Source organism: Cibotium barometz, chromosome 9 (genome assembly GCF_041138505.1).
Source record: "Cibotium barometz isolate CiBa-2024 chromosome 9, ASM4113850v1, whole genome shotgun sequence".
NCBI classification, from domain to species: domain Eukaryota; kingdom Viridiplantae; phylum Streptophyta; class Polypodiopsida; order Cyatheales; family Cibotiaceae; genus Cibotium; species Cibotium barometz.
The window spans coordinates 46,041,891-46,066,789 of NC_141054.1; the positions used below are offsets into that span (position 1 = coordinate 46,041,891).

A 24,899-nucleotide genomic window follows, 5' to 3' on the forward strand; every position below is an offset into this window, starting at 1 on the left:
AGCGCACATGCACGCTTATTGTAATCATATGTACTCTATTGTAACAATTTAAGTAAGAACAGAGTTAGTGTGGAGCAGAATAGCATGCACGGTAATACAGAGTGCTTGAGCATTATTCATTGTGTATTGTTTGAGTGAGAGAGTGAGCTTTTGTGTTTTTTGTGTGCATCCTCTGATCAGGTTGAGGGCTTGTGAGTTCTAAACCCATTGGGCTTAGGCATTGACAGATTTGCTTCTAACCAGTGGTGACTGTCTTGCTCGTCGGATTAACCACCGACAGCTCTGAGGGTTCTCCGATACTTATTTGGTACCTTGGACTATGATCTCTCTTTCAGAGGAGGCACTGAGCTTGCTGGATACTTTGATGTTGATTGAGCAAGTGATCAGGATACTCGACAATCCACTTATGGTTATTGCTTCACTCTTGGTTCCGGTCTTATTTCCTGGAGATTTAAGAATCATAATACAGTCTCATTATCTTCTATTGAGGCTGAGGGAGCGCCTTGGCTTTAGCTCAAACTTCATCCTTCCATGGTAGAATCAAACATATTGAGGTCCACTTTCACTGCGTTAGTGAGCCGGTCACCAATGACATCATTACATTGGAGGTTTGTCCTTCTCAAGACAACTTCACCAAACCTCTTCCTCCAAATTCTATTGATCTCTTCACCAAACCTCTTCCTCGACAGCAATATCTGCTGGCCGACGAGCACCTCAACACATATATATAAGCATAAAGTCCTCATTCACCAGGACATCAGCTCATTCATCATTGTAGCAAGTCTAGCATTCAATAGAAGCATATGTAGGGGCCAGAGGTCAACCCCTTTGGGGCTACCAAGGGCCTAACCACGTACAAGCATTTACCAACCTTTTTGTACCATATAATACAATGAAACCTTGACACCAACTCTCTCTCTCTCTCTCTTCTTCTCTCTCCTTTGTCTTAATCATGTTTAAATCAGCATTTTGTTCTTAATCTGGCTTAGGACTATGGATTAGTACAGCAAGGCTTCCGCGCATGCAACACGATAAGATGCAGTCGACATCTCAAGCACATAGTATTCCGGATTTGGAATCTACAAGGGCTTATGCTTTGCAGCAAGTGTTTTGGAAGATTCTAAGGACGAAGCGACAAAACTTTATGGAGGAGGATTTTTCACTCCTTTGGATGCAGGCAAGGATGTACTGCAACACGACAGGATGCAGTCCGATAGTCATCATTCTACACTTGCGCGTAGTTGGCAGGAGATGCAACATTCGTGTTATCGACGGTCTCCTTAGCAAAGTCCCTCTCCACCGGATTCTTCGGACAGTTCTCTCTCGCTTCACCGGCTCGATCTCGGGGGACTACTAGTTTGTTGAGTTCTTCCTCTATGCCTTGTGAGGAACGAGCTCAATTAATAAAGCTTTTGAAGCCTCTCAAGTTCAATGGGAAGATCGACGGAGAGTCGTAACCAACTGGACCCATGAGATGGCTGTCACGTTGGCAGCAGCAGGTGGCTTAGATATTTTTCAGCTTTAACGGGTGCCGCTCTCTTGTAGTGGGAAGACCACCTTAGGCACCACTCTGTGGCTTGCTGGGATGACTGTCGCAAGGCGGTCTTGAAGCGGTTTATTCCCATCGATTACCAACATGAATTGAAGAAACAGTGGGAGCGTCTTATGCAGAAACGTGGTGAATCGATCACCGACTATCTTGCTCGTTTTTGGAAGCTTTTGCTCATGCTCCCAAGGACCGTCTGGAGGTCGGAGCAGGTTGAGTGATTTGTGGATGGTTTGAAACAATGTTTGCACGCAGACGTTCATTAGATCCAGGAGAGTTGGATCAACCACAGGGGCAATAGAAATTCAAAGACAAGGGTAGCCAGTCCAAGGCCAAGGATGATAAGAACAAGGCAAGTGGGGGAGCCTCGGTGACTCGCCTCACTCTTGAAGAGCGTCATGCCAAGATGGCTGCTAGACTGCTTTTATTGTGACTCCACTGAGCATATTGGGAAGGACCGTTTGAAGAACATGAGAAAGCAGAATGGTAAGTACAAGGAGAAGGCCAGTTCGTCTGTCGTACATATCTACGACACTGGGACCATCTACCCCCCCTTCACACTCTTTGCGAGGAGTTCTTGCCATTGGTGGAGCATGCTAGTAATGATACAATGTAGGCATCGACCAAGAAGAGTCCCTTTCAGGTGGTATATTATTATAACCTAATGACCCGAGCTCTCGAAACTTCCATAGGAAACTATGGTGGAGACCAGGTAGTTCAGGATTTGGACAAGCTAGTGTGACAAGTTCGGGAAGTGATGCAGAAGGCGCAGACAAAGCAAGCTTGTAAGGCTAACAAACATCGTCGTGATAGTACACCTTCAGAGAAGGAGATTGGGTTTATTTGAAGATCATGAAGCAGAGGCTCAAATAGTTCGAGGAAGTTGCTTCCAAACTAGCTCCGAAGAAGAAAGGCGCATTCAAGATTATCAAGAAGCTCAATGATGTAGTTTTCAAGTTGGAGTTACCGAGTCACTGGAGGATACATCCGGTGTTTCATTCGAGCAACCTTGTAAAGTACCATGGGCCAGAGTTGAGGGCCCCGCTGGATGAGGATGAACCTAAGTTGGTGGATGATGGAAGATTATAGGAAGTCTTAGTACCGAAGCAGGTTGTTTACAAGCATCAAAAGTAGCTCTAGAATCTCCTCAAGTTCAAGGGATGAGGATGAACCCGAGTTGGTGGATGACAGAGGATTACAAAAAGTATTAGTATTGGAGTAGGTTGTTTTGCACCAGTACAAGCGAGGTTCTTGTCGAAAGCAACTCTAGTATCTCCTCAAGTTCAAGGGCTACCTAATTGAGTAGAGGATCAGTTCACAGCCATGCAGCTGAGGACAACTGCAATGCAAGTAGGGGAGAATGTGACACACCTATGAGTACATAAGATAGCAACTGACAGGCACAGTCGGACAATGACCGCCCGACTGCGAAATCCAATAGGCCATCTAGTCGCAACGATTGCCCGAATGCGAAGTCCAAGATATCTGGCATCGTTGCCGTCCAATGGGTCATCTAGCATTGTTGTCTCCCATATACAAATCTTGCTCCTTGGGATCGTTGCCACCCAAACTAGAGCATGTCCAAATAACCATCATAAGCAAAATAATGATCAATTGTAGTCCAATATATATATAGTGAAGAGGGCGAGAGACACGATCCCTCCCTCTTGAATGTGTCTTGATCGTAAGACGTCCGTATCTGTACTTCAAATACATATGGACCAACCACTTCCTCATAAGCTCGAAGTATATCTGGATAGTCCTAGAAGTACTCCTCTGGCATCCATTTTGCGTCCAATGGCAAATAACTCTCGAATTCCAAGAGAAACTTTTTGACCACTGTCTTTCCTCTTTTTCTCATAGAATGAAACACAATCTCTTCTGGCTCTTCCACCCAGTGGATCCTTCAGAACAGGCTCCTTTGGGGGTAACTTGTACATGGTTTCAATTAACTATCATGGAAGACATTATGTGTCCTTCAATGATCTGAACGGTCCAACCAATAACAAACATGGTTGATCTTCTTGGTATCCTAAGAAAGGTCCATATATCATTATTCCTTGACTTTGGCAATCCAAAGATAAAATCCATAGCAATACTCTCCCATAGAACATTCAATGGGTGCAATAATCCTGGTAGCTTTTGTTGGTCAAACTTGTCCTTTGGACAAACCAAACATTCTCGAATATATAACTCAATGTTCTTTCTCATACAAGGCCAATAAAAGTAGCTTTCCAAAGCTTGAGTTGTAGTCAGTATGCTTCTTTGCCGAGCATGGCTTTTCTTTGTTCACTTTTGGCCTCGAATCCTTTGTATCACATAAACAAGTTTGTATCATAAGAAAAATCCTTTTTGATAACATAGGAAGTCACCAAATCTTTATTGTGTAATTTGTTCCAAAACATCTTTGAAGTCCTCTGTGGTAGCATAAAGATCCTTCATCAAAGTGAAATCCATATGGTAACTGTTAGAAGTCATCTCCTGTCTTTATCAGACACCAAGGCCTCTGTTGTGGGTGTGCCCGCCCTGCCTCTGTTGTGGGTGTGCCCACCCTGTATAGGTGTTTTATCATTTTTCCTCACTCCCCGTATTTTTTCCCCATTTTTTCCATGATGTGGGTGGCTGCCACAGGCTGGCAGGAGCCTCTGATGCTGGCCGACTGCAATCATGTGTACCAGGAGTTGGCCGACTTCATCAGGAGGGGTCGTGGTATTTTTCTCTGCTGGCCGACTGGATGTGCCCAATCGTGAGGGCCACTAGTGCTGGCCGACTGCATGATGGGGCCATATAAATAGGCCCCATTGCCCCACATTGTACTCATTCAGTTTTCCTCAGGATCTTGTGTATAGAGAAGAGTTTACACGCCTATCTCTTTGTCTTTCTTGTGCTGTCCATTTTCTGCACTCTACTTGCTCTTGTGGTCTCAAGTTTGGTTATCATTTCCGCTACATATTTTGACATGGTATCAGAGCTGACTGGTGGACTGTTTTGGACTGTTCGGGAAGAGAAGTTGCAAGAGGAAGGCGGGCTAAGGTGCTGGACAGCCACTTGCAGGTTTAGAGTTTTTTTTTCCCACCCGCCCACCCTTTTCAGTTACATCTCCGCGATGGTAGATTTGTTAGAGATGGTTGAGAAACACGTGAAGATCCGGACTCTCCCCACGTTCCCAGTGGACCGTCAGTTGGACGGGAACAATTACGGCATTTGCAAGGTTATGATGGAGTCTGTGCTGGAGTCATATGACCTTGTTGATTTCATCGTCATCGGGGTTCCACGGCTGGAAGCAGAGGAAGGGGAGTTACTGTCGATGAAGGATCGAGAGGCACAGGCACAGATGTGGGATCGTGTCAACACAAGGGTCCGGTCATTTATTTTCCTCAATTGCACACCACAAGTAATCAATCACGTAAAGCACATGACGCTGGCCAGAGGCATATGGCAGCACTTGGGCTTCTCTTTAAAACAGGGTATCACCCATGAAGAGGATCTCCTTGGAAGTGCAGATGCGGGTTATGAACTCTGCAAAGTCATCGACGATGCGGGAGCACATTAACAAGTTGCAGGCCCTTCAGCAGGAAGTCCTCCAGGCTAGGAAGGACATATCATCTGAAGACATGGCCATTACTTTGCTGTCCCACTTGCCTGCTCAGTATTCTGCTTTCTACTTCTCTTTGATTACGAGTGGCAGGCCTAGCACCATTATCTGGGAGGAGCTTGTGCCAATGGTCTTGGACCAGGAGGAACGATTCACAAACCCTTCTCAGGGTGGAGGTTCGGAGGCCTTAATTGGCCAACGGTCAAAAGGCCGTAACACGGACAAAGGGAAGGCTTCCTCGGAGAAGTCTTCTGAGAAGAAGTCCGATGCTGACGGTGAGAAACTAAAGGCAGAGAGGACCTGTAATGATTGTGGCGAGAAAGGCCACTATTGGAGGTAGTGTCCCAAGCAGAAGACCGAGAAGGGTGAAGATTCCTCAGCAGCAATCATGAAAACTCCGGCTTTTGTGCACCTGGAGGTAATGGACACCGATGTTTCATTTTCTTCAGGCAGGGAGGAGATTGGAGGATTCTCCGCAACGGATACTCGGGAGTGGATTCTAGACAGTGGTGCTTCCAGGCACATGACTCCTTCCCGTTCAGATTTACAGGATCTGTGCAGGTATCATGGCTCAGGGCTCTTTGAGATAATGCATCTGCTACCTTCTTGTTTTTTTTTAACGTTCATAGGCCACAATATGGCCTTCTTGGTTCAAGACTGCTCCAATGCAATCTTCATCATGTTCAACCACAAGAAGGTCTAGAATAACCAACGCTGGTTCTTTGCTAGCATAAAGTCTCAATGCTTCAAAAGGGTTTTGTTTCAACTTTGGTCCACAAAGATTCCACAGCTTTATTTGAAACATGCAATGGGCTAAGCACCACTACAAACCATTCGTCGAACTTTCTGGTATGATGTCAATCTGATGATCTTTCGATCTCTTTGGCTTCTTTGCCTTCCTTTCCCTTACCTGTCTTCAGTGGCTCGATCCTTGATGAAATCTTCAAATATTCGAGTCCTTCTTTGGTCCTCTTCCCTCTTGGTTCTCCAAGCAAGGACTTCTTCATCTCTGAGAAATCGCCTGAACTGCTGAAAGTCATGATACTCTTCTGATGACCCTGCTTCCCATCCTGAGGTCCTATATTGGCCTCATAGTTTCTTCCTTCATTAGGCCCTCTTCTCTCGACATAGCTCTGTCACCCCAAGAAAGTTTCTCCAAGAGAAATCCAGCTCTGATACCATTGTAAGCCCAACGGGGCGTGCCATGACAGAATCAACCACGTGTCCAAGAGATAAAGATATATATAGAGAGAGAGAGGAGAGAGAGAGAAGGGAATAGGAATCTTGCACAATACACCACACTGAATGCCGAGCGGGGAACATGCCCTGCCCCCTTTTAGGAATTTATTTAGGAACAATCCACGGGCACGCTGGCAAGGATCGATCAATACAATCAAGGAATACAAAAGCAAACAAATATGCCGATGTAGGATCCCTAAGTCAAAGTCGGTGTCGAGGCACGAGATCTCTGATGCCGAGTACACCACGGGGATGACCCACAAGAATCTCTCACCGGGCTAGTATCAGATCCAATATCTAGATCCAACTCCAACTCCAACTCCAACTCCAACTCCAAATCCAACTCCAAGTCCAAGTCCAAGTCCTAGTCCAAGTCTAGATCCAAATCCAAGTCTAAGTCCAAGTTCTAGTTCCCAAGACCAAGTTCAAGTCCAAGTCCAAGTCCTAGTCCAAGTCTAGATCCAAATCCAAGTCTAAGTCCAAGTTCTAGTTCCCAAGCCCAAGTTCAAGTCCAAGTCCAAGAATCACTTGCTCATCCCATGAGTAATCTCCACAACTCATACAGTCTTGTCGATGAAGGAAACCATGGAAAAGCTCTTTCTTGTAAGAAAACTGATATAAAATCTGTTTTAATGATTTTCGAGCAATAAAAACCTTCAAAAAGCAATTTTTAGGGGTTTTGGAGCAATTTTAGGGTTTCTGAAATTCTCAGTCCGTACTGCTCTGCACATGTCCGCACAGTTCCGTACGGTTGTACGAATCTGTACAGTCGTACGGACAGAAGATGATGTGGCACTGTAGCCAATGAAGGCGCTCTGAATCAGCGAGCAACGATGAAAAACTCCATGATTTGGTTCATGATCATGAAGATGATGATGGAGAAGATGATCAGGAAGATGGCAATGCCTTATAGATGAAGAGGTTTTTCTCCAACTTGATGCTCAAGAGAGGCTCATGCTTCTTTTATACTTGGGGAAGCGTTGCTTTTTTGCCAAAAAGTGATGCTTTTGCCTTTTAATTTGCTTTTGGTCTTTTTAATAGTAAAATATTACTCAACTTTAGTCAAAAGTTCTTGGTTTGCTTTTCTAGCTTCAGGGCCTTGCTTTTTGGCCCTAGAGCTACTTTTTGGAAAAGCGGCTTTTAGCTTTTTGGTCCAGCTCAGTCTCCTCTTTTCAATGGTGTCCTTGGTTCGCAGTCAATCCTGTTTGACTTTTTTGCTTTTTCTTGCTTTTTGACCAAGAATGGTGCTTTTTCTTAATCAAACCTTATGGACCGTGTCCCCATGTCTTCTTCCACCTGTCTAGTGTCCGGGCATGGGCTTCATCATATGAAATAGAGCTAGGAGGGTCAAATAGTTACAGTTTCTCCATAGGTGAAGTGCTATAACCAGGAGTGAACAGTAGGTCACAAGGCTGTGATTTGACGTCTTCATTCTCAGCCATATCTTGTACTTGAATTTCAGCTGTATTACTTTCTTGTACATAACACAAAGCAGTAGTTTAGGACTCGTGTGTGTGCTGTCCACCACACTCTTCTTTCTATCTCTCAAAAGCCCAAGCACATAGGCGCAAGTGTTCTACAAATTGAGCAGTGAGAAATGCTCATGGAAGCTGGATGTTGAGAAGCCCTGTCTGCTGGCCGGGGATGTAGCACCGCAAACTCTATTTTCATCTCATCTACCTATGAATGACCAACCCTGCCTATAGATAGGCATCTGATATGCTGGTTGGCCTGTAGTACTGTCCCACGACCTGCTATAAAGTTTTCCACACTGGGCGTGGCCATGCCTGCCTATTACCCACTTGTTTGGGTGCCCAAAACACTGCCATATCTGTACATACTCGCATTTGGACTCTGCCCTTGAGGTAGCTGCAGGATCATGTCCACATGCAATTGGATTAAGGTATGCACAGGACACTATTTTATTGTTTAAATTGTTCTTGTCTCTAGTAAGCTTGTTACCTTTTTCAGGTAATTGCTGTGGATGTTGTCAACATTTTAATATGATTTGACTTCTAGAGTCTCACTTCCATATCTTTGTAGGTAACAAATGATATTTTTACTCGAGAAGATGGTGAGTTTTTAGTGAAGCATGGTGCCCTTGCACCAGAAAGGATAACGGCGGTTGAAACTGGGGGTTGTCCACATGCTGCTATTCGAGAAGATATCAGTATCAATCTTGGCCCATTGGAAGAACTTTCAAGAAGATTTGCAACAGATATTTTGTTATGTGAATCAGGAGGAGGTGAGCCTGTTTGTTTGGACAAATGCACATCAGTCTCTCTTCCCTCCCCAACCCCTTCTCTCTCTCTCTCTCTCTCTCTATATATATATATATATATATATATATATATATATATATATATATATATATATATATATATATATATATATATTCTTCTCACTCTCCATTGAGTGTAGAAACAAAAGGCATAATTGATTTGATAAGTTATCCTGTAATTGTGTACTTTGCAATAAGGAGACTACAACTAGTATTACCACACGTTAAGATAGGATACACCATACAGTATTTTCATTGTATGATATGGTTAGTGAGAGATAAAGATGAGGTGCTTATCCACTTATTTGTGTTTCTGTCCACCTTGTCCCAAATTCCTTGGAGTGTGTAAACTTGACTTCACAATTGTTTACCCCTTCCCCTTGTCCTTACCCTCCCTGCACAATTACAGGTGGTGTTATTTAGCTTAATGCAAGCATTAGGGCCAAAGCGGTCAGGAGTTCAAGTCAATGATAGTAATGTCCAAATATAATAAAAGTGTCCACACTAGGCTGCTCATCGGATGCCTGGACCAACTACAATGAAATGGTTGAAAAGCCCCGAAATTGACTCGGCTACAAACACTCCCTCATAAGTGGGCAAATGATTAGGACAAAAGACACCAGAACTAGACTTGCAACAATGAGAACTGGAATAAGTGTACTCGTGAGGTCAGAGGGATTGACCTGTTTTAAAGAAATTCACCCTCACAAGGGAGGTGGCTTGGACCACAAGGTTTTTTTTTTTTTGACTCGTCAAGGAATCAGTTGAACTTCAACCATAGGGGACACTTATCCCTTTGATTGATCAAAGCATCACTTGCCTTTGCTAGATATAGATGCTTGCTTACATCATGGCTTGTGTCCAATAGTTGCTTACGAAGCATGAGTAAGGATGCTGACATGGCCGGTGTACATTTAATAATACAGGTATCAAGTGATACATGTTACATGACAAGTTCATAACATGACTGAACATCTGCAACACCTAGCAAGAGGGCTTTTCTTCAGACTATTTGTAATGTTTGAGAGCTCGCTGCTTGATGTGAATCTGCATGTGAAACACTACACATACAAATGGATTAGTCCAAGACCACGGATTGGAAGCTCACTACCCAGCCATTGCTCCATCCAGGAGCATACCAGAACGTGAGGCCTATACGAACATTTGACCCCGACTCTTCATTCTTGTCTCGTCTGATACCTTTTCAGGTCCTGACCTCCCATGAATTCTCCCCACAGATGAAGTGTCCATGAAGGTGCCCTAGGGTCATTAAATATAACTTACTAAAACTCAATTAGTGTTGTAAACCCATCATTAGAGCCACTAATTAGCATTAACGTGATCTCGTTATTACAGCCAAAGTAAGTTAGTCTTTTTGGGGACATAACAGCAGGACTTTCATTTTTTGCAAAGACATTTTTTAAAGTATTCAGGAGTCTTCTTTTGTTATACTGCCTTGCTGCATACTTCTCTTGGTGTGTGTATTAATAGCAGTTGGTGCTCTATCAATTGCATGGTTAGGTCTTATGAGATGCTTTTTATAGTTTCAATATTTTTTCTTTGCAGACAATCTAGCAGCCAATTTTAGTCGGGAGTTGGCAGACTACATTATATATATCATAGATGTTGCTGGTGGTGATAAGATTCCTCGCAAAGGAGGCCCAGGAATCACTCAGGCGGACCTTCTTGTGAGATCACCAACTTTTTGAACAACTCAAGTGACAACTCAAGTGGGGTTGTACATTGAGGCACCCATCCTTATGCAATCCCTTAATTTCTTTCAAAAGACTGATGATGCTTCCCTGTGTGTGTATGACAGGTGATCAATAAGACTGATTTGGCAGAGGCAGTGGGTGCTAATCTGAAAGTGATGGAACAAGATGCTCTCAAAATGCGAGATGGAGGGCCTTTTATATTTGCCCAGGTATAGATTGATCATTGAATCACGACCTATCATTGTTGCTCCTTTTTATAAGGACGAGCAAGAGGGTAGGATGATCGATAGGGCCTCAGGCCTAAATAAGTGAGGGTGTGCAATTAACTGAGTGGAGAGCCACATTGTGTGGATCTGAATCTAGTATAGCCTATGAGGCGGATATATGACTGCCAAACCCCCTCGTAGTTTCTGGGTGTGGTATGGCTATGGGCTGGAGGTGTGGTGCTCGTGACTTACTACACTTGGAAGTGCCAGTCAGGCCTGTAGGTGGGTTGGCAAATCTCTCAATTGTTTTGTTCTTTACGCATACTCTGTGTGTGTGCGCGAGCGCATGTGCAAGCGTGCGTTGAGTGTGTGTGTGTGCGTGCACATGTGTGCATGTGTGTGTGGAGCTCTGGATGTAGGTCGGTCTTGTGAGGGGTCACCTCTGTTGTGGAAAGCTCTTAGCATAGTTGTATTCCATACTCATACTGAACCCCACAATCCATATGGTACTTTGCGTACTGCACAGAGCACACCATATGCCGTAGAAGATACACAAGCTTGTATAAAAACTTTTGGAGGTCTTGTTCTTCCTAGACCTTATTAAGAAACTCTCATGTCTTGTCCATGTATCCTATATGTATTCCCGTGCACGCTGTATTTAACCTTATTTTAATCAATACGTTATGTACTCACATAGTACTTGTATTGTCTCTATGGTGCCTATCATTTGTAACCTTGGCTCCTAGAAATCTTGTAGGATGCCATGAGCTCTTTCTTCTTTGGTCTATCTTGTTGTGCTCACTAAACTTATCATCATTGTATTCAAAAGATAGCATAGTTGTATTAAAAAGCGAAGAAATTCACTTAAGCCTGGAGATGTTTGTTTTGTAAGGTAAAACATGGTGTTGGAGTGCCAGGGATCGTGCAACATGTTTTGGCAGTTTGGGAGGAAGCTACTGGTGGGAAACAGAAGGTTTAGCTTGTGAGCTTTTTATGCTCCAAGGCTAATTAGCATAACAATCAATCAATCTTGAGGTTTTACCTTCAAGCCACTATGCTGTGTGTGACTTGGGCATTCGGTGAATGCCTATTAAACTGAAAATCTAAGTACCTGTTTTAGCTTGTTGCTTTGGGTTTTTTAAAACTGAATATGTATGCTTTATGACAGTTTTATAAATTTCACATTAGCATGAAGACTCAAATAAGAGCCATTTAGTTTCCAAAACAAATTTAGTTTTCAAAACTTTGTTTATCTTAATCATCTACTTCCCTATATCTGTGATGGTGCTATACAAAGGGATTAGAATATCTGAGCTTTACCATATATGTTTTAAGAGGACCTCTTAACTAGTTTAACCCATAGATATGCAAATAAATTAATTGTTTGGGAGCACCCACGAGCGTTAGTCTAGACCAACACCATGCCAGGATTTCTTATCCATGTTTTGACATCCCATACCAACCTAGGACCTACGTCTCAGGTATCAATATTGAGCTTGGTAAAGAGTTCTTCTAGGTCATGTCTCTCCATAGCGAGTTATAAAATACCATTAGTGAGCCCTCTATTATTTTTTACTCCTTATAGCTAACCAATACTAAGTGTTCAAAGCCAGCATCAGTGCCACTACATCATTCAAGCCAAAGTATGAATGTCTTTTAGGAACATATTATTAGGTGCATTCACCATGCCAAGATGGTACATATGTCTTTATTGTTTCAAGTGCTTGCAATGAGGAATCAATTGTCATACGAAGATAAAGCCAACATGTGTTCTTATGAAGCAAAACCTTTGGCTTGTTGGGGCTCAAGACCATTGATGTTGATAGTGTGCCCCATAACTGTTACGTACTTGATGCTAACCACATGGTTAATGGGGACTAATTTGGGGTTTGGCAACCTTGAGGATTAGTGTAGCAAATCATGATTATTAGGGTTATTTGGGTTAAGGTTTATAAGTGTGTTCTCTTTCTTGAGCAATGTAGTGCGCAAGCTCTTGGATGAGGGAGGCGTATAGGTTGAGCCATACTCCCTAATCTTCTTAACCATGACCTTGAAGTATTTCAACCTATTCAAGAAAGCATTTTACTAATGAGAAGGGGACTAGGATGATGAAAACATGAATGATGAATTAGCAATGATCGATTGCACTTACCTAGCCGCTTGAAAGGCAATATGGTCGTGGAAGAAGAAGCAGGCCACCGCCATATCCACCTCCTCCTTCAACTTGGGGTTCCAATTCTCCCCAAGTGTAGATTGTCGTCGTGGGCCACGTAATGGTTGAGAGACCGTGGAGATGGAGGGTGCCCGTGTCGTGGATGGAGCAACATTTCGACTCGATCGTGAAGGTGATGGCGTGCATGATCCCGATCCACCACATGACTTCATTGTAGAGGCTTGAGTTCCTCTCCCCATTGTCGCGGGATCCACGGCCACTCGTGGTGTCCTTCTTGCCACTTCGACCGCCTCATAGACGGCAAGCTTGTCAAGAAGTTCCCGTCTCTTCTCGAGCATGACATTCGTGCAAAACCTCACCTCATGCCCACCCTTATGCAAGAGGTGCAAGAGGTGGGCTCACACTTTGTCGGCGCCACCCATTCGCCAGTACGGGCAAAGCTTGCATGCCCATGGCCGAGAACCACCTCCATGAGCGGATGGGGTGTAGTTAACCTCCTCCCACCATGTCCATCCCGTTGTCCTTCTACGGGAAGCCCTGGAACGTGAGAGGAGGATGCCATGGTTGAAGATGGCTTGAGCCTTGAGCAATGAGAGAGAGAGAGAGAGAGAGAGAGAGAGAGAGCCTAGAGGCCTAGAGGCCTAGAGGCTTGGAAGTTGGAAGACTCAAGAGGCTTGAGAGAGAGAGAGAGAGAGAGAGAGAGAGAGAGAGTCTAGATACTAGAGAGTAGGGCCTTGTGTGAGAGGCTTGGAAGTTGGAAGTTAGAAGAAGCTTGAGGGAGAGAGACTAGAGAGAGTAGATACACTCATAGAGTGTAGCTTGAGGCTTGAGGCTTGAAAGTTGAGAGAGAGAGTTGCTTGAACTTTGAAAACTTGAAGGGGTGTGTGTGTGGTTGTAGCCTTGTAGCCTTGTAGCCTTGTTCTTATATAGATATTAGATAGGCAAGAGAGAGGCAAGGGCAAGAGAGAGAGAGAGGCAAGGGCCAACCCCCAAGGCCCCAAGGCTCAAGCCTAAAGGCCAAGCCTCAAGGCAAGAGAGAGGCAAGGGCCAAGGCCCAAGGCCCAAGGCCCAAGCCTCAAAGGCTCAAGGCCTCCCGAAACGGCCAAGGCAAACGGCTAGAAACGGCCTGCAAACAACTAGAAACGGGCAAAAAAAACCAGTCTGACTGCGTGCAACGGCTCTCTGAGGTCCCCCCACAGTGCCATCCCCCACAGCCGTCCCTGCTCTTGCTGCCGTCCCTTGTGAGGGACGCCTCCAAGGGGACGTCCAACCGTCCCCTGCCGTCCCCGTTGCTGAACCGTCCCGACTCGGTGTCCCTCCGTTCCAACAGTCCGTCCCTTCCGTCCCCTGTGACTATGGTACAATTGGTGGGGGAAAGGAAGGTGCAGCAAAGTGAAAAAAAAAACCAAGGTTATGTGTATCTTGCACCTCTTAAATATTAAAAATACCTGCAAATTCTACAGTTACGGGTTTCAAATTTCTGAGTTTTGGGAGGTTTCAGTTATAAATACCTTCAAGTTATGGGAAGAGTCAATTGTAACAACCTTGTTAAGAGTATGTATTACAATTCGACTAGAGCTGAAGTTATTTAATGCAAAAACTTGACGAGAGTGCTTCTGGCAGAGCCCATGTCAAATTGCAGCCTGATTTGTCTCTCTGCCCAGTCTACCATGACTATACCTATGCAGCTGTAGCCTCCTCCCTGTTCTTTGTTACTTGCTCCTCTATTTTTTCTTTCTTTCTTTTTTATGCTACTCATGGGTTGGCTGAAAGCGGACCTATTGTTTCTTTTCAATGCTAGTCATGGGTTGGGGGTGAAAGTCTACCTATTGGCTTGCGTGTAAGAAATATTACTACTTGGAAACCTTACAAAGTAGAATCTCAAATTATTTATATTACAGAAATATGTCAAATGATTGAAGTACGGGACATATTTTAATTTAGAGATGTATATGAGATGTGTTTTCATTTATGCTTTTCTTTTTTATTCTATACGCCTTTTGAGCCAGTTGAAGCCAAGGCCTATATTGTTCAATTGGTTTCATTTCAACAAATTGATTTTATAGAGCTTAGATCCCATTAATTAATGGGTATGCAGTCTTGGATTTTGCAATATACAAGTGTTATTTCATCTCAACAAAGTTTTGTAATATGAAGATTCTATTAATTGGGTAACAAAAGTGCCCACACACTTTCTGCAAACACACAATTAATATACGTGTACAATTAATTACAAATATATATAATATATTCATATGAATGGAGAGTTAGCACACTTCCTCTTCATAAAATTACAAGACCAAAAAGAGTGTATCTTTACTTATTCATCGAAGGAATTTGTATGCTTCAAAACATTGGTTGATAAATGACAGCCCTAGAACATTGCCATGGAGCACATGCCAACACTCACTCAAGAACCATAAGAATACAAGTGAAAGACCTTGTTGTCTCCTTTTTGACAACACAAACCCATGTCTCACCTAATAAGAAAGATGTATGCTAGAAGCAAACAGGAAGGAAGTCTTATATATGGCATCGTATACACTTACTTGATTAGTCTCAAGTACGTGTTCTACCAGACAATTGACTCTGATAATAGCAATGTTCAACCTTATATTAACACACATGCCAGTAACACTCACTCAAGTACCACATAAGCATAGAAATGAGAGACCTTGTTGTCTCCTTTTAGACAACACAAACCCCCGTGTCTCACCTAACAAGAAAAATGTATGTTGGAAGCGAATATGAAGGATGTCTTATATATGGCAGGTATGTGTTCAACTAAACACTTGACCTTGATAATAGCAGTGTTCAACCTTACACGAACACTGCCACTAGTGGTATTACTATTAATATCATGGTTACGATAAGGCTACTAGTATTTCTATTGTTCTTACATTTTTGTTACTAGTACTACCACTAGTAGTGCACCACTAGTAAGCAATTTGTGTGGTAAGTGAACAACGTTAGCAGTGCTATTAGTAGTAATAGCAATTGTAGTAGTACTAATAACAATAATAGCCTTAATAGTAGTAATTATAAAAAAATTTAATAGTTGTAATAGCAACTCTTTTGTATTACTAGTAGTAATACTACCACTAGTAGAAATACTAGCAATGCACTACTAGTTAGCGGTCAATCATGATAAATGTACAATGCTACTAGTGCTAATAGCAGTAGTAGCAGCTCTAGTAGGACTAATAGTAGTTATGGTAGTATTAGTAGTACTAATAGTAGTATTAGTACTAATGGTAGTATTAGTAGTACCAATAATAATATTAGTACTAATAGTGCTAATAGTAGTACTAACAACTGTAATAGCAACCTAATTATACCACTAGTAATAATACTACCACTAGTAATAATATTAGCAGTACTACTTAGCTATTTGTGTTACACGTGCTAGTAGTGCTAATAGCAGTAATAGCACTTGTACTCAACAATGCTAGTAGTATTAGCAGCTCTAGTAGCACTAATAGAAAGTGATAGTAGTAATAATAGCAGTAATAGTACTAATAGTAGCAATCATAACAGTAGTCATAGTAGTAATTATAACAGTAATAATAGCAGTAATAGTAATAATAGTAGTAATAATGGTAATAATAGTAGTAATCGTAGTAATAGTAGTAATAATAGTAGTAATCATAATAGTATATGTAATAGCTATAATAGCAGCTCTTTTGTATTACTAGTAGTAATACAATAATAATAATAATAGCAGTAATAGTAGAAATCATAACAGTATATGTAATAGCTATAATTGCAGCTCTTTAGTATTACTAGTAGTAATACTACCACTAGTAGAAATAAGAGTAGTGCACTACTAGTTAGCAGTTTATGTGATAAGTGAAAAGTGCTACTAGTTCTAATAGCAATACTAGCAACTCTATTAGTACTAATAGTAGTAATAGCAGTATTACTAATAACAGTGTGTTAATAGAAGTACTAATAACTATAATAGCAACCCAATTGTATTAGTAGTAGTAATACTAACAGGACACTACTTCTTAGCAGTTTGTGTGATAAGTGTTAGTAGTACTAATAGTTGTGTGCATTACTACTACCTAGCAGTTTGTGTGATAAGTGTTAGTAATACTAACAGTAGTGATACCAACTCAGTTGTGTGCACTAAAAAGAGCTCAATAATATCATCTCTACTTTATTTGTTTTGGTTTTCATGCTGGTTCGAATATCTAAACATATGCTTGTGTGTGCAGGTTGACCTATTTATTTCTTTCACTAAATTATACCCAGAGGAAATGCAACGATCATCTGAATATCTGAAGCTATTATTTATTCAATTTTATTGAAGGATAGATATACATGTTGCTGCATTTCACATATATATATATAAATGTCATTTCTAAAGGATGCAGTTAACCATATGCGGCATTACAGTTTTGGGCTTCATGGTCGAGATCATACTCTTGCAGTTGCGATGTATGTCTTACTAAACAAAACAATGCAAGCTGCAATTCTTTACAACATACATATAAGGGTATTACAACTCTTTGGGAGTCTAGTTTTGTGCCAAAAACCAAAAGGGCATAGTTTCTACGAGTATAAATGCCTCATGGGAGAATGCAGCAGCTGTGCTCTAGAAAGAATTAGGTGTTGTCCTCGTGTCAGGAGTAGCCATACATGCAAAGTCAAGATATTTGAAGACATTGATGTGGGAAAACCCAAGGAGGCAAATAAAGAAGACAAGAAAGGTTCTTTAGATGAAGGAAATAAATAGTAGTGATCTACTTTGCGTTTTCAAGTCTAAAATAGGTTAATTCATTTGAACAATTTCATCTACAAATGGCAAGTTGAGCAAATGAAATAGTCTTTATTATCATTTCCTAATCATGTTGTGGTGCCAGTTGTTGATTTTGCAGAAAATTACACATTCAAGGAGTAGTAAGAGATAGAATCAATGCATTGGCATTCCAATCAAGTGACCATATTTGTTCACATTAACTATTACAGGTGAGGTCTCCAAAACATTTAATTTTATATTTCAGATGACAAGAAGCACGACACCTTATTTATACAACAGTGTTTCATGTTGCACCATGAATGGTTGTAAGGTCTAGGTTTGTCTTGCCATTGAAAGAACATTGGGCTTGGTCGGACGGGGCAACATCTCAGTTTAAAGCAAAGAGGTGACTTACTTTGTGGACTACTATTATTGCTATTATTACTACTATTACTACGATTACTACTATTATTACTATTACTGCTATTATTACTACTATTACTACTGTTATAATTACTACTATGACTACTGTTATGATTGCTACTGTTAGTACTATTACTGCTATTATTACTACTATCACTTTCTATTAGTGCTACTAGAGCTGCTAATACTACTAGCATTGTTGAGTACAGGTGCTATTACTGCTATTAGCACTTGTAACACAAATAGCTAAGTAGTAGTGCACTGCTAATATTACTACTAGTGGTAGTATTATTACTAGTGATCTAATTAGGCTGCTATTACAGTTGTTAGTACTACTATTAGCACTATTAGTACTAATATTATTATTAGTACTACTAATACTACTATAACTACTATTAGTCCTACTAGAGCTGCTACTACTGCTATTAGCACTAGTAGCATTGTACATTTATCACATTAACTGCTAACTAGTAGTGCATTGCTAGTATTTCTACTAGTGGTAGTATTACTACTAGTAATACAAAAGAGTTGCTGTTACAGCTATTAACATTTTTTATAATTACTACTATTAAGGCATTTATTGTTATTAGTACTACTACAATTGCTATTACTACTAATAGCACTGCTAACGTGGTTCACTTAACACACAAATTGCTTACTAGTGGTGCACTACTAGTGGTAGTACTAGTAACAAAAATGTAAGAACAATAGAAATACTAGTAGCCTTATCGTAACCATGCTATTAATAGTGCTAGTAATACCACTAGTGGCAGTGTTCGTGTAAGGTTGAACACTGCTATTATCAAGGTCAAGTGTTTAGTTGAACACATACCTGCCATATATAAGACATCCTTCATATTCGCCTCCGACATACATTTTTCTTGTTAGGTGAGACACGGGGGTTTGTGTTGTCTAAAAGGAAACAACAAGGTCTCTCATTTCTATGCTTATGTGGTACTTGAGTGAGTGTTACTGGCATGTGTGTTAATATAAGGTTGAACATTGCTATTATCAGAGTCAATTGTCTGGTAGAACACGTACTTGAGACTAATCAAGTAAGTGTATACGATGCCATATATAAGACTTCCTTCCTGTTTGCTTCTAGCATACATCTTTCTTATTAGGTGAGACATGGGTTTGTGTTGTCAAAAAGGAGACAACAAGGTCTTTCACTTGTATTCTTATGGTTCTTGAGTGAGTGTTGGCATGTGCTCCATGGCAATGTTCTAGGGCTGTCATTTATCAACCAATGTTCTGAAGCATACAAATTCCTTCGATGAATAAGGAAAAATACACTCTTTTTGGTCTTGTAATTTTATGAAGAGGAAGTGTGCTGACTCTCTATTCGTATGAATATATATATATTTGTAATTAATTGCACACGTATATTAATTGTGTGTTTGCAGAAAGTGTGTGGGCACTTTTGTTACCCAATTAATAGAATCTTCATATTACCAAACTTTGTTGAGATGAAATAACACTTGTATATTGCAAAATCCAAGACTGCATACCCATTAATTAATGGGATCTGCATATTACAAAGCTCTATAAAATCAATTTGTTGAAATGAAACCAATTGAACAATATAGGCCTTGGCTTCAAATGGCTCAAAAGGCGTATAGAATAAAAAAGAAAAGCATAAATGAAAACACATCTCGTATACATCTCTAAATTAAAATATGTCCTGTACTTCAATCATTTGACATATTTCTGTAATATAAATAATTTGAGATTCTAATTTGTAAGGTTTCCAAGTAGTAATATTTCTTACACGCAAGCCAATAGGTAGACTTTCACCCACCCATGACTAGCATTGAAAAGAAACAATAGGTCCGCTTTCAGCCAACCCATGAGTAGCATAAGAAAAAAAGAAAGAAAAAATAGAGGAGCAAGTAAGAAAGAACAGGGAGGAGGCTACAACTGCATAGGTATAGTCATGGTAGACTGGGCAGAGAGACAAATCAGGCTGCAATTTGACATGGGCTCTGCCTCTATCTTAGAAGTACTCTCGTCAAGTTTTTGCATTAAATAACTTAAGCTCTAGTCGAATTGTAATACATACTCTTAACACTAGTTTGGTACCAAAACAGGACACTTGAGTGTCCTTTTTAGGGGTTGCAAAAAGAAATCAAACTCCTAACCAAAATGCTTTATTGGGCATGTAGAACATAACCCTATGCTTATGTAAAAAAAGCTAAACATATAAAATGCCTTTTTATTTGGAAGTACATAAGCAACAAAGTAGCATATGTCTTGAAAATGAACATTTTTCAAGATTTTTTCAAATATGCAAGCATCATTCTCTCAAAAAAAAAATCCAATGATATCAATAGTATTTTTCCCAAGATATTTTGATAGCATACATTAGTCCAAGGGGGTAGAAGTTCACCAAAAAAATCATTTTCCTTTCCTAGAATTTTTTCCAAAAAAGTTACATAAAATCAGCAAAAGTAACGCGTATTATCAAAACTCAATCACGCCACTAAAAAAAAATGTAGCCCTATCAATGAGAATGTTGATTATTGGTTTTCATGCTTGAGATGAGATAAATAAGCCATAATTTGATGTGTATGACACTAACTTAGCCTCCACTTAAGTAGGTTCTTATCGCCTAGTTCTAAAAAAACTGTAAAAAATAAAAATACAAAATTTGATCATCTTTTATCAAAAACTAATCATAACTATGCTTGCACAAGTAGTCTACACCTATAGTTACAACAAATAATGCACTTACACAGCTTTCTCCTTTGATGAAAATCAAAATTAGGCTCATAATTAGACATTTTATGTATTAAAAACAGGTTGCACAAAAAGCCATGTATGAGAAGAGACCCAAAAAGTGACTGTAAAGTTTTGAAAAATTCAAAACAAAGTAGTATTTACCCTATATAACATGGATGCACCTCAAGTTTTACATTATTAGCTTGCATATGGAAGGAGAAAAATTCATGCTCCATCTGTATAAAAAACGTCATTTCAATATTAGCGAGTCAAAAATTTATCCAATAATTATCGTTTGATGATTCCAAGATTTAGTTTACATCATGGGCTTTCCATCAAGCCAAGTTTCATGATCAAACTATGTCCCTTCTAAAAGTTATGTCCAAATTACTACTATTTTGAAAACAGTAAAAATCATGCGTTTTATCAGCATGTGTCTAAGAAAATTAAAATATTACCTTGCAAAAGCTAAGAAAAGTGCAATTTAAAAAATCTCAAGGATTTTTTGGATCTTGAGGAACATCTGTGGATGTTAAGCATTTCAAAACTCTTAATAGATTGCCCACAAAAATTCAAGAAAAATGCTAACTTTCAGGACACTTTAGTGTCCTCAGGACACTTTAGTGTCCTCAGGACACTTAAGTGTCTAATTACAGAACTAGTGTTAACAAGGTTGTATGTACAATTGACTCTTCACATAACTTGAAGGTATTTATAACTGAAACCTCCCAAAACTCAAAAATTTGAAACCCGTAACTGTAGAATTTGTAAGTATTTTTAATATTTAAGAGGTGCAAGATACACACAACCTTGGTTTTTTTTCACTTTGCTGCACCTTCCTTTCCCCCATCAATTGTACCATAGTCACAGGGGACGGAAGGGACGGACTGTTGGAACGGAGGGACGCCGAGTCGGGACGGTTCAGCAACGGGGACGGCAGGGGACGGTTGGACGTCCCCTTGGAGGTGTCCTTCACAAGGGACGGCAGCAGGAGCAGGGATGACTGTGGGGGATGGCACTGTGGGGGGACCGCAGAGAGCCGTTGCGCGCAGTCAGACTTGTTTTTTTTGCCCGTTTCTAACTGTTTTTGCAGGGCTGTTTCTAGCCATTTGCCTGGCTTGGCCCTTGCCTCTCTCTCTCTCTCTTGTCCTTGCCTCTCTCTCTTGCCTATCTAATATCTATATAAGAACAAGGCTACAAGGCTACAAGCACACACACACCCCTTCAAGTTTTCAAAGTTCAAGCAACTCTCTCAACTTTCAAGCCTTCCAAGCCTTTAGGCCTCTAGGCTCTCTCTCTCTCTCTCTCATTGCTCAAGGCTCAAGACATCTTCAACCATGGCATCCTCCTCACGTTCCGGGGCTTCCTGTAGAAGGACAACGGGATGGACATGGTGGGAGGAGGTTAACTACACCCCATCCGCTCATGGAGGTGGTTCTCGGCCATCGGCATGCAAGCTTTGCCCGTACCGGCGAACAGGTGGCGCCGACAAAGTGTGAGCCCACCTCTTGCATAAGGGTGGGCATGAGGTGAGGTTTTGCACGAATGTCACGCCCGAGAAGAGACGGGAACTTCTTGACAAGCTTGCCGTCTATGAGGTGGTCGAAGTGGCAAGAAGGACACCACGAGTGGCCGTGGATCCCGCGACAATGGGGAGAGGAACTCAAGCCTCTACAATGGAGTCATGTGGTGGATCGGGATCATGCACGCCATCACCTTCACGATCGAGTCGGAATGTTGCTCCATCTACGACGCCGGCACCCTCCATCTCCACGGTCTCTCAACCATTACGTGGCCCACAATGACAATCTACACTTGGGGAGAATTGGAACCCCAAGTTGAAGGAGGAGGTGGATATGGCGATGACTTGCTTCTTCTTCCACGACCATATTGCCTTTCAAGCGGCTAGGTAGGTGCAATCGATCATTGCTAATTCATCATTCATCATCCTAGTCCCCTTCTTATTAGTAAAATGCTTTCTTGAATAGGTCGGAATACTTCAAGGTCATGGTTAAGAAGATTGGGGAGTATGGCTCAATCTATACGCCTCCCTCATCCAAGAGCTTGCGCACTACATTGCTCAAGAAAGAGAACACACTTATAAACCTTAACCCAAATAACCCTAATAATCATGATTTGCTACACTAATCCTCAAGGTTGCCGAACCCCAAATTAGTCCCCATTAACCATGTGGTTAGCATCAAGTACGTAACAGTTATGGGACACACTATCAACATCAATGGTCTTGAGCCCCAACAAGCCAAAGGTTTTGCTTCATAAGAACACATGTTCGCTTTATCTTCGTATGACAATTGATTCCTCATTGCAAGCACTTGAAACAATAAAGACATATGTACCATCTTGGCATGGTGAATGCACTTAATAATATGTTCCTAAAAGACATTCGTACTTTGGCTTGAATGATGTAGTGGCACTGATGCTGGCTTTGAACACTTACTATTGGTTAGCTATAAGGAGTGAAAAATAATAGAGGGCTCACTAATGGTATTTTATAACTCGCTATGGAGAGACATGACCTAGAAGAACTCTTTACCAAGCTCAATATTGATACCTGAGACGTAGGTCCTAGGTTGGTATGGGATGTCAAAACATGGATAAGAAATCCTGGCATGGTGTTGGTCTAGCCTCACGCTCGTGGGTGCTCCCAAACAATTAATTTATTTGCATATCTATGGGTTAAACTAGTTAAGAGGTCCTCTTAAAACATATATGGTAAAGCTCAGATATTCTAATCCCTTTGCATAGCACCATCACAGATATAGGGAAGTAGATGATTAAGATAAACAAAGTTTTGAAAACTAAATTTGTTTTGGAAACTAAATGGATCTTATTTGAGTCTTCATGCTAATGTGAAATTTATAAAACTGTCATAAAGCATACGTATTCAGTTTTAAAAAACCCAAAGCAACAAGCTAAAACAGGTACTTCGATTTTCAGTTTAATAGGCATTCACCGAATGCCCAAGTCACACACAGCATAGTGGCTTGAAGGTAAAACCTCAAGATTGATTGATTGTTATGCTAACTAGCCTTGGAGCATAAAAAGCTCACAAGCTAAACCTTCTTTTTCCCACCAGTAGCTTCCTCCCAAACTGCCAAAACATGTTGCACGATCTCTGGCACTCCAACACCATGTTTTACCTTACAAAACAAACATCTCCAGGCTTAAGTGAATTTCTTCGCTTTTTAATACAACTATGCTATCTTTTGAATACAATGATAAGTTTAGTGAGCACAACAAGATAGACCAAAGAAGAAAGAGCTCATGGCATCCTACAAGATTTCTAGGAGCCAAGGTTACAAATGATAGGCACCATAGAGACAATACAAGTACTATGTGAGTACATAACGTATTGATTAAAATAAGGTTAAATACAGCGTGCACGGGAATACATATAGGATACATGGACAAGACATATGAGTTTCTTAATAAGGTCTAGGACGAACAAGACCTCCAAAAGTTTTTATACAAGCTTGTGCATCTTCTACGGCATATGATGTGCTCTGTACAGTACGCAAAGTACCATATGGATTGTGGGGTTCAGTATGAGTATGGAATACAACTATGCTAAGAGCTTTCCACAACAGAGGTGACCCCTCACAAGACCGACCTACATCCAGAGCTCCACACACACATGCACACATGTGCACGCACACACACACTCAACGCACGCTTGCACATGCGCTTGCGCACACACACAGAGTATGCATAAAGAACAAAACAATTGAGAGATTTGCCAACCCAACTACAGGCCTGACTGGCACTCCCGAGTGTAGTGCACCACACCTCCAGCCCATAGCCATACCACACCCAGAAACTACGAGGGGGTTTGGCAGTCATACATCCGCCTCATAGGCTATACTAGATTCAGATCCACACAATGTGGCTCTCCACTCAGTTAATTGCACACCCTCACTTATTTAGGCCTGAGGCCCTATCGATAATCCTACCCTCTTGCTCGCCCTTATAAAAAGGAGCAACAATGATAGGTCGTGATTCAATGATCAATCTATACCTGGGCAAATACAAAAGGCCCTCGATCTCGCATTTTGAGAGCATCTTGTTCCATCACTTTCAGATTAGCACCCACTGCCTCTGCCAAATCAGTCTTATTGATCACCTGTCATACACACACAGGGAAGCATCATCAGTCTTTTGAAAGAAATTAAGGGATTGCATAAGGATGGGTGCCTCAATGTACAACCCCACTTGAGTTGTCACTTGAGTTGTTCAAA

General features: G+C 41.1%; 2 protein-coding genes across 2 annotated transcripts in view; one reads left to right on the forward strand and one right to left on the reverse strand.

Moving 5' to 3' along the window:
• The window catches only part of LOC147635632 (urease accessory protein G-like), a 29,441-nt gene extending 17,630 nt beyond the window's left edge, over positions 1-11,811 (forward strand). Inside the window, exons 4-7 of the mRNA XM_086803007.1 lie at positions 8,424-8,625; positions 10,228-10,349; positions 10,481-10,585; positions 11,475-11,811. Coding sequence (XP_086659133.1) covers positions 8,424-8,625; positions 10,228-10,349; positions 10,481-10,585; positions 11,475-11,561 — 516 coding nt within the window. The 3' untranslated portion in view covers positions 11,562-11,811. The remainder of the gene's footprint in view (positions 1-8,423; positions 8,626-10,227; positions 10,350-10,480; positions 10,586-11,474) is intronic.
• Positions 11,812-23,467: 11,656 nt separating this feature from the next.
• Positions 23,468-24,899, reverse strand: part of LOC147635633 (urease accessory protein G-like) — a 63,692-nt gene continuing 62,260 nt past the window's right edge. The window contains exons 6-7 of the mRNA XM_086803008.1: positions 24,680-24,784; positions 23,468-23,804 (exon numbers count right to left, since the gene is read on the reverse strand). Of these exons, the coding sequence (XP_086659134.1) occupies positions 23,718-23,804; positions 24,680-24,784 (192 nt within the window). The 3' untranslated portion in view covers positions 23,468-23,717. The remainder of the gene's footprint in view (positions 23,805-24,679; positions 24,785-24,899) is intronic.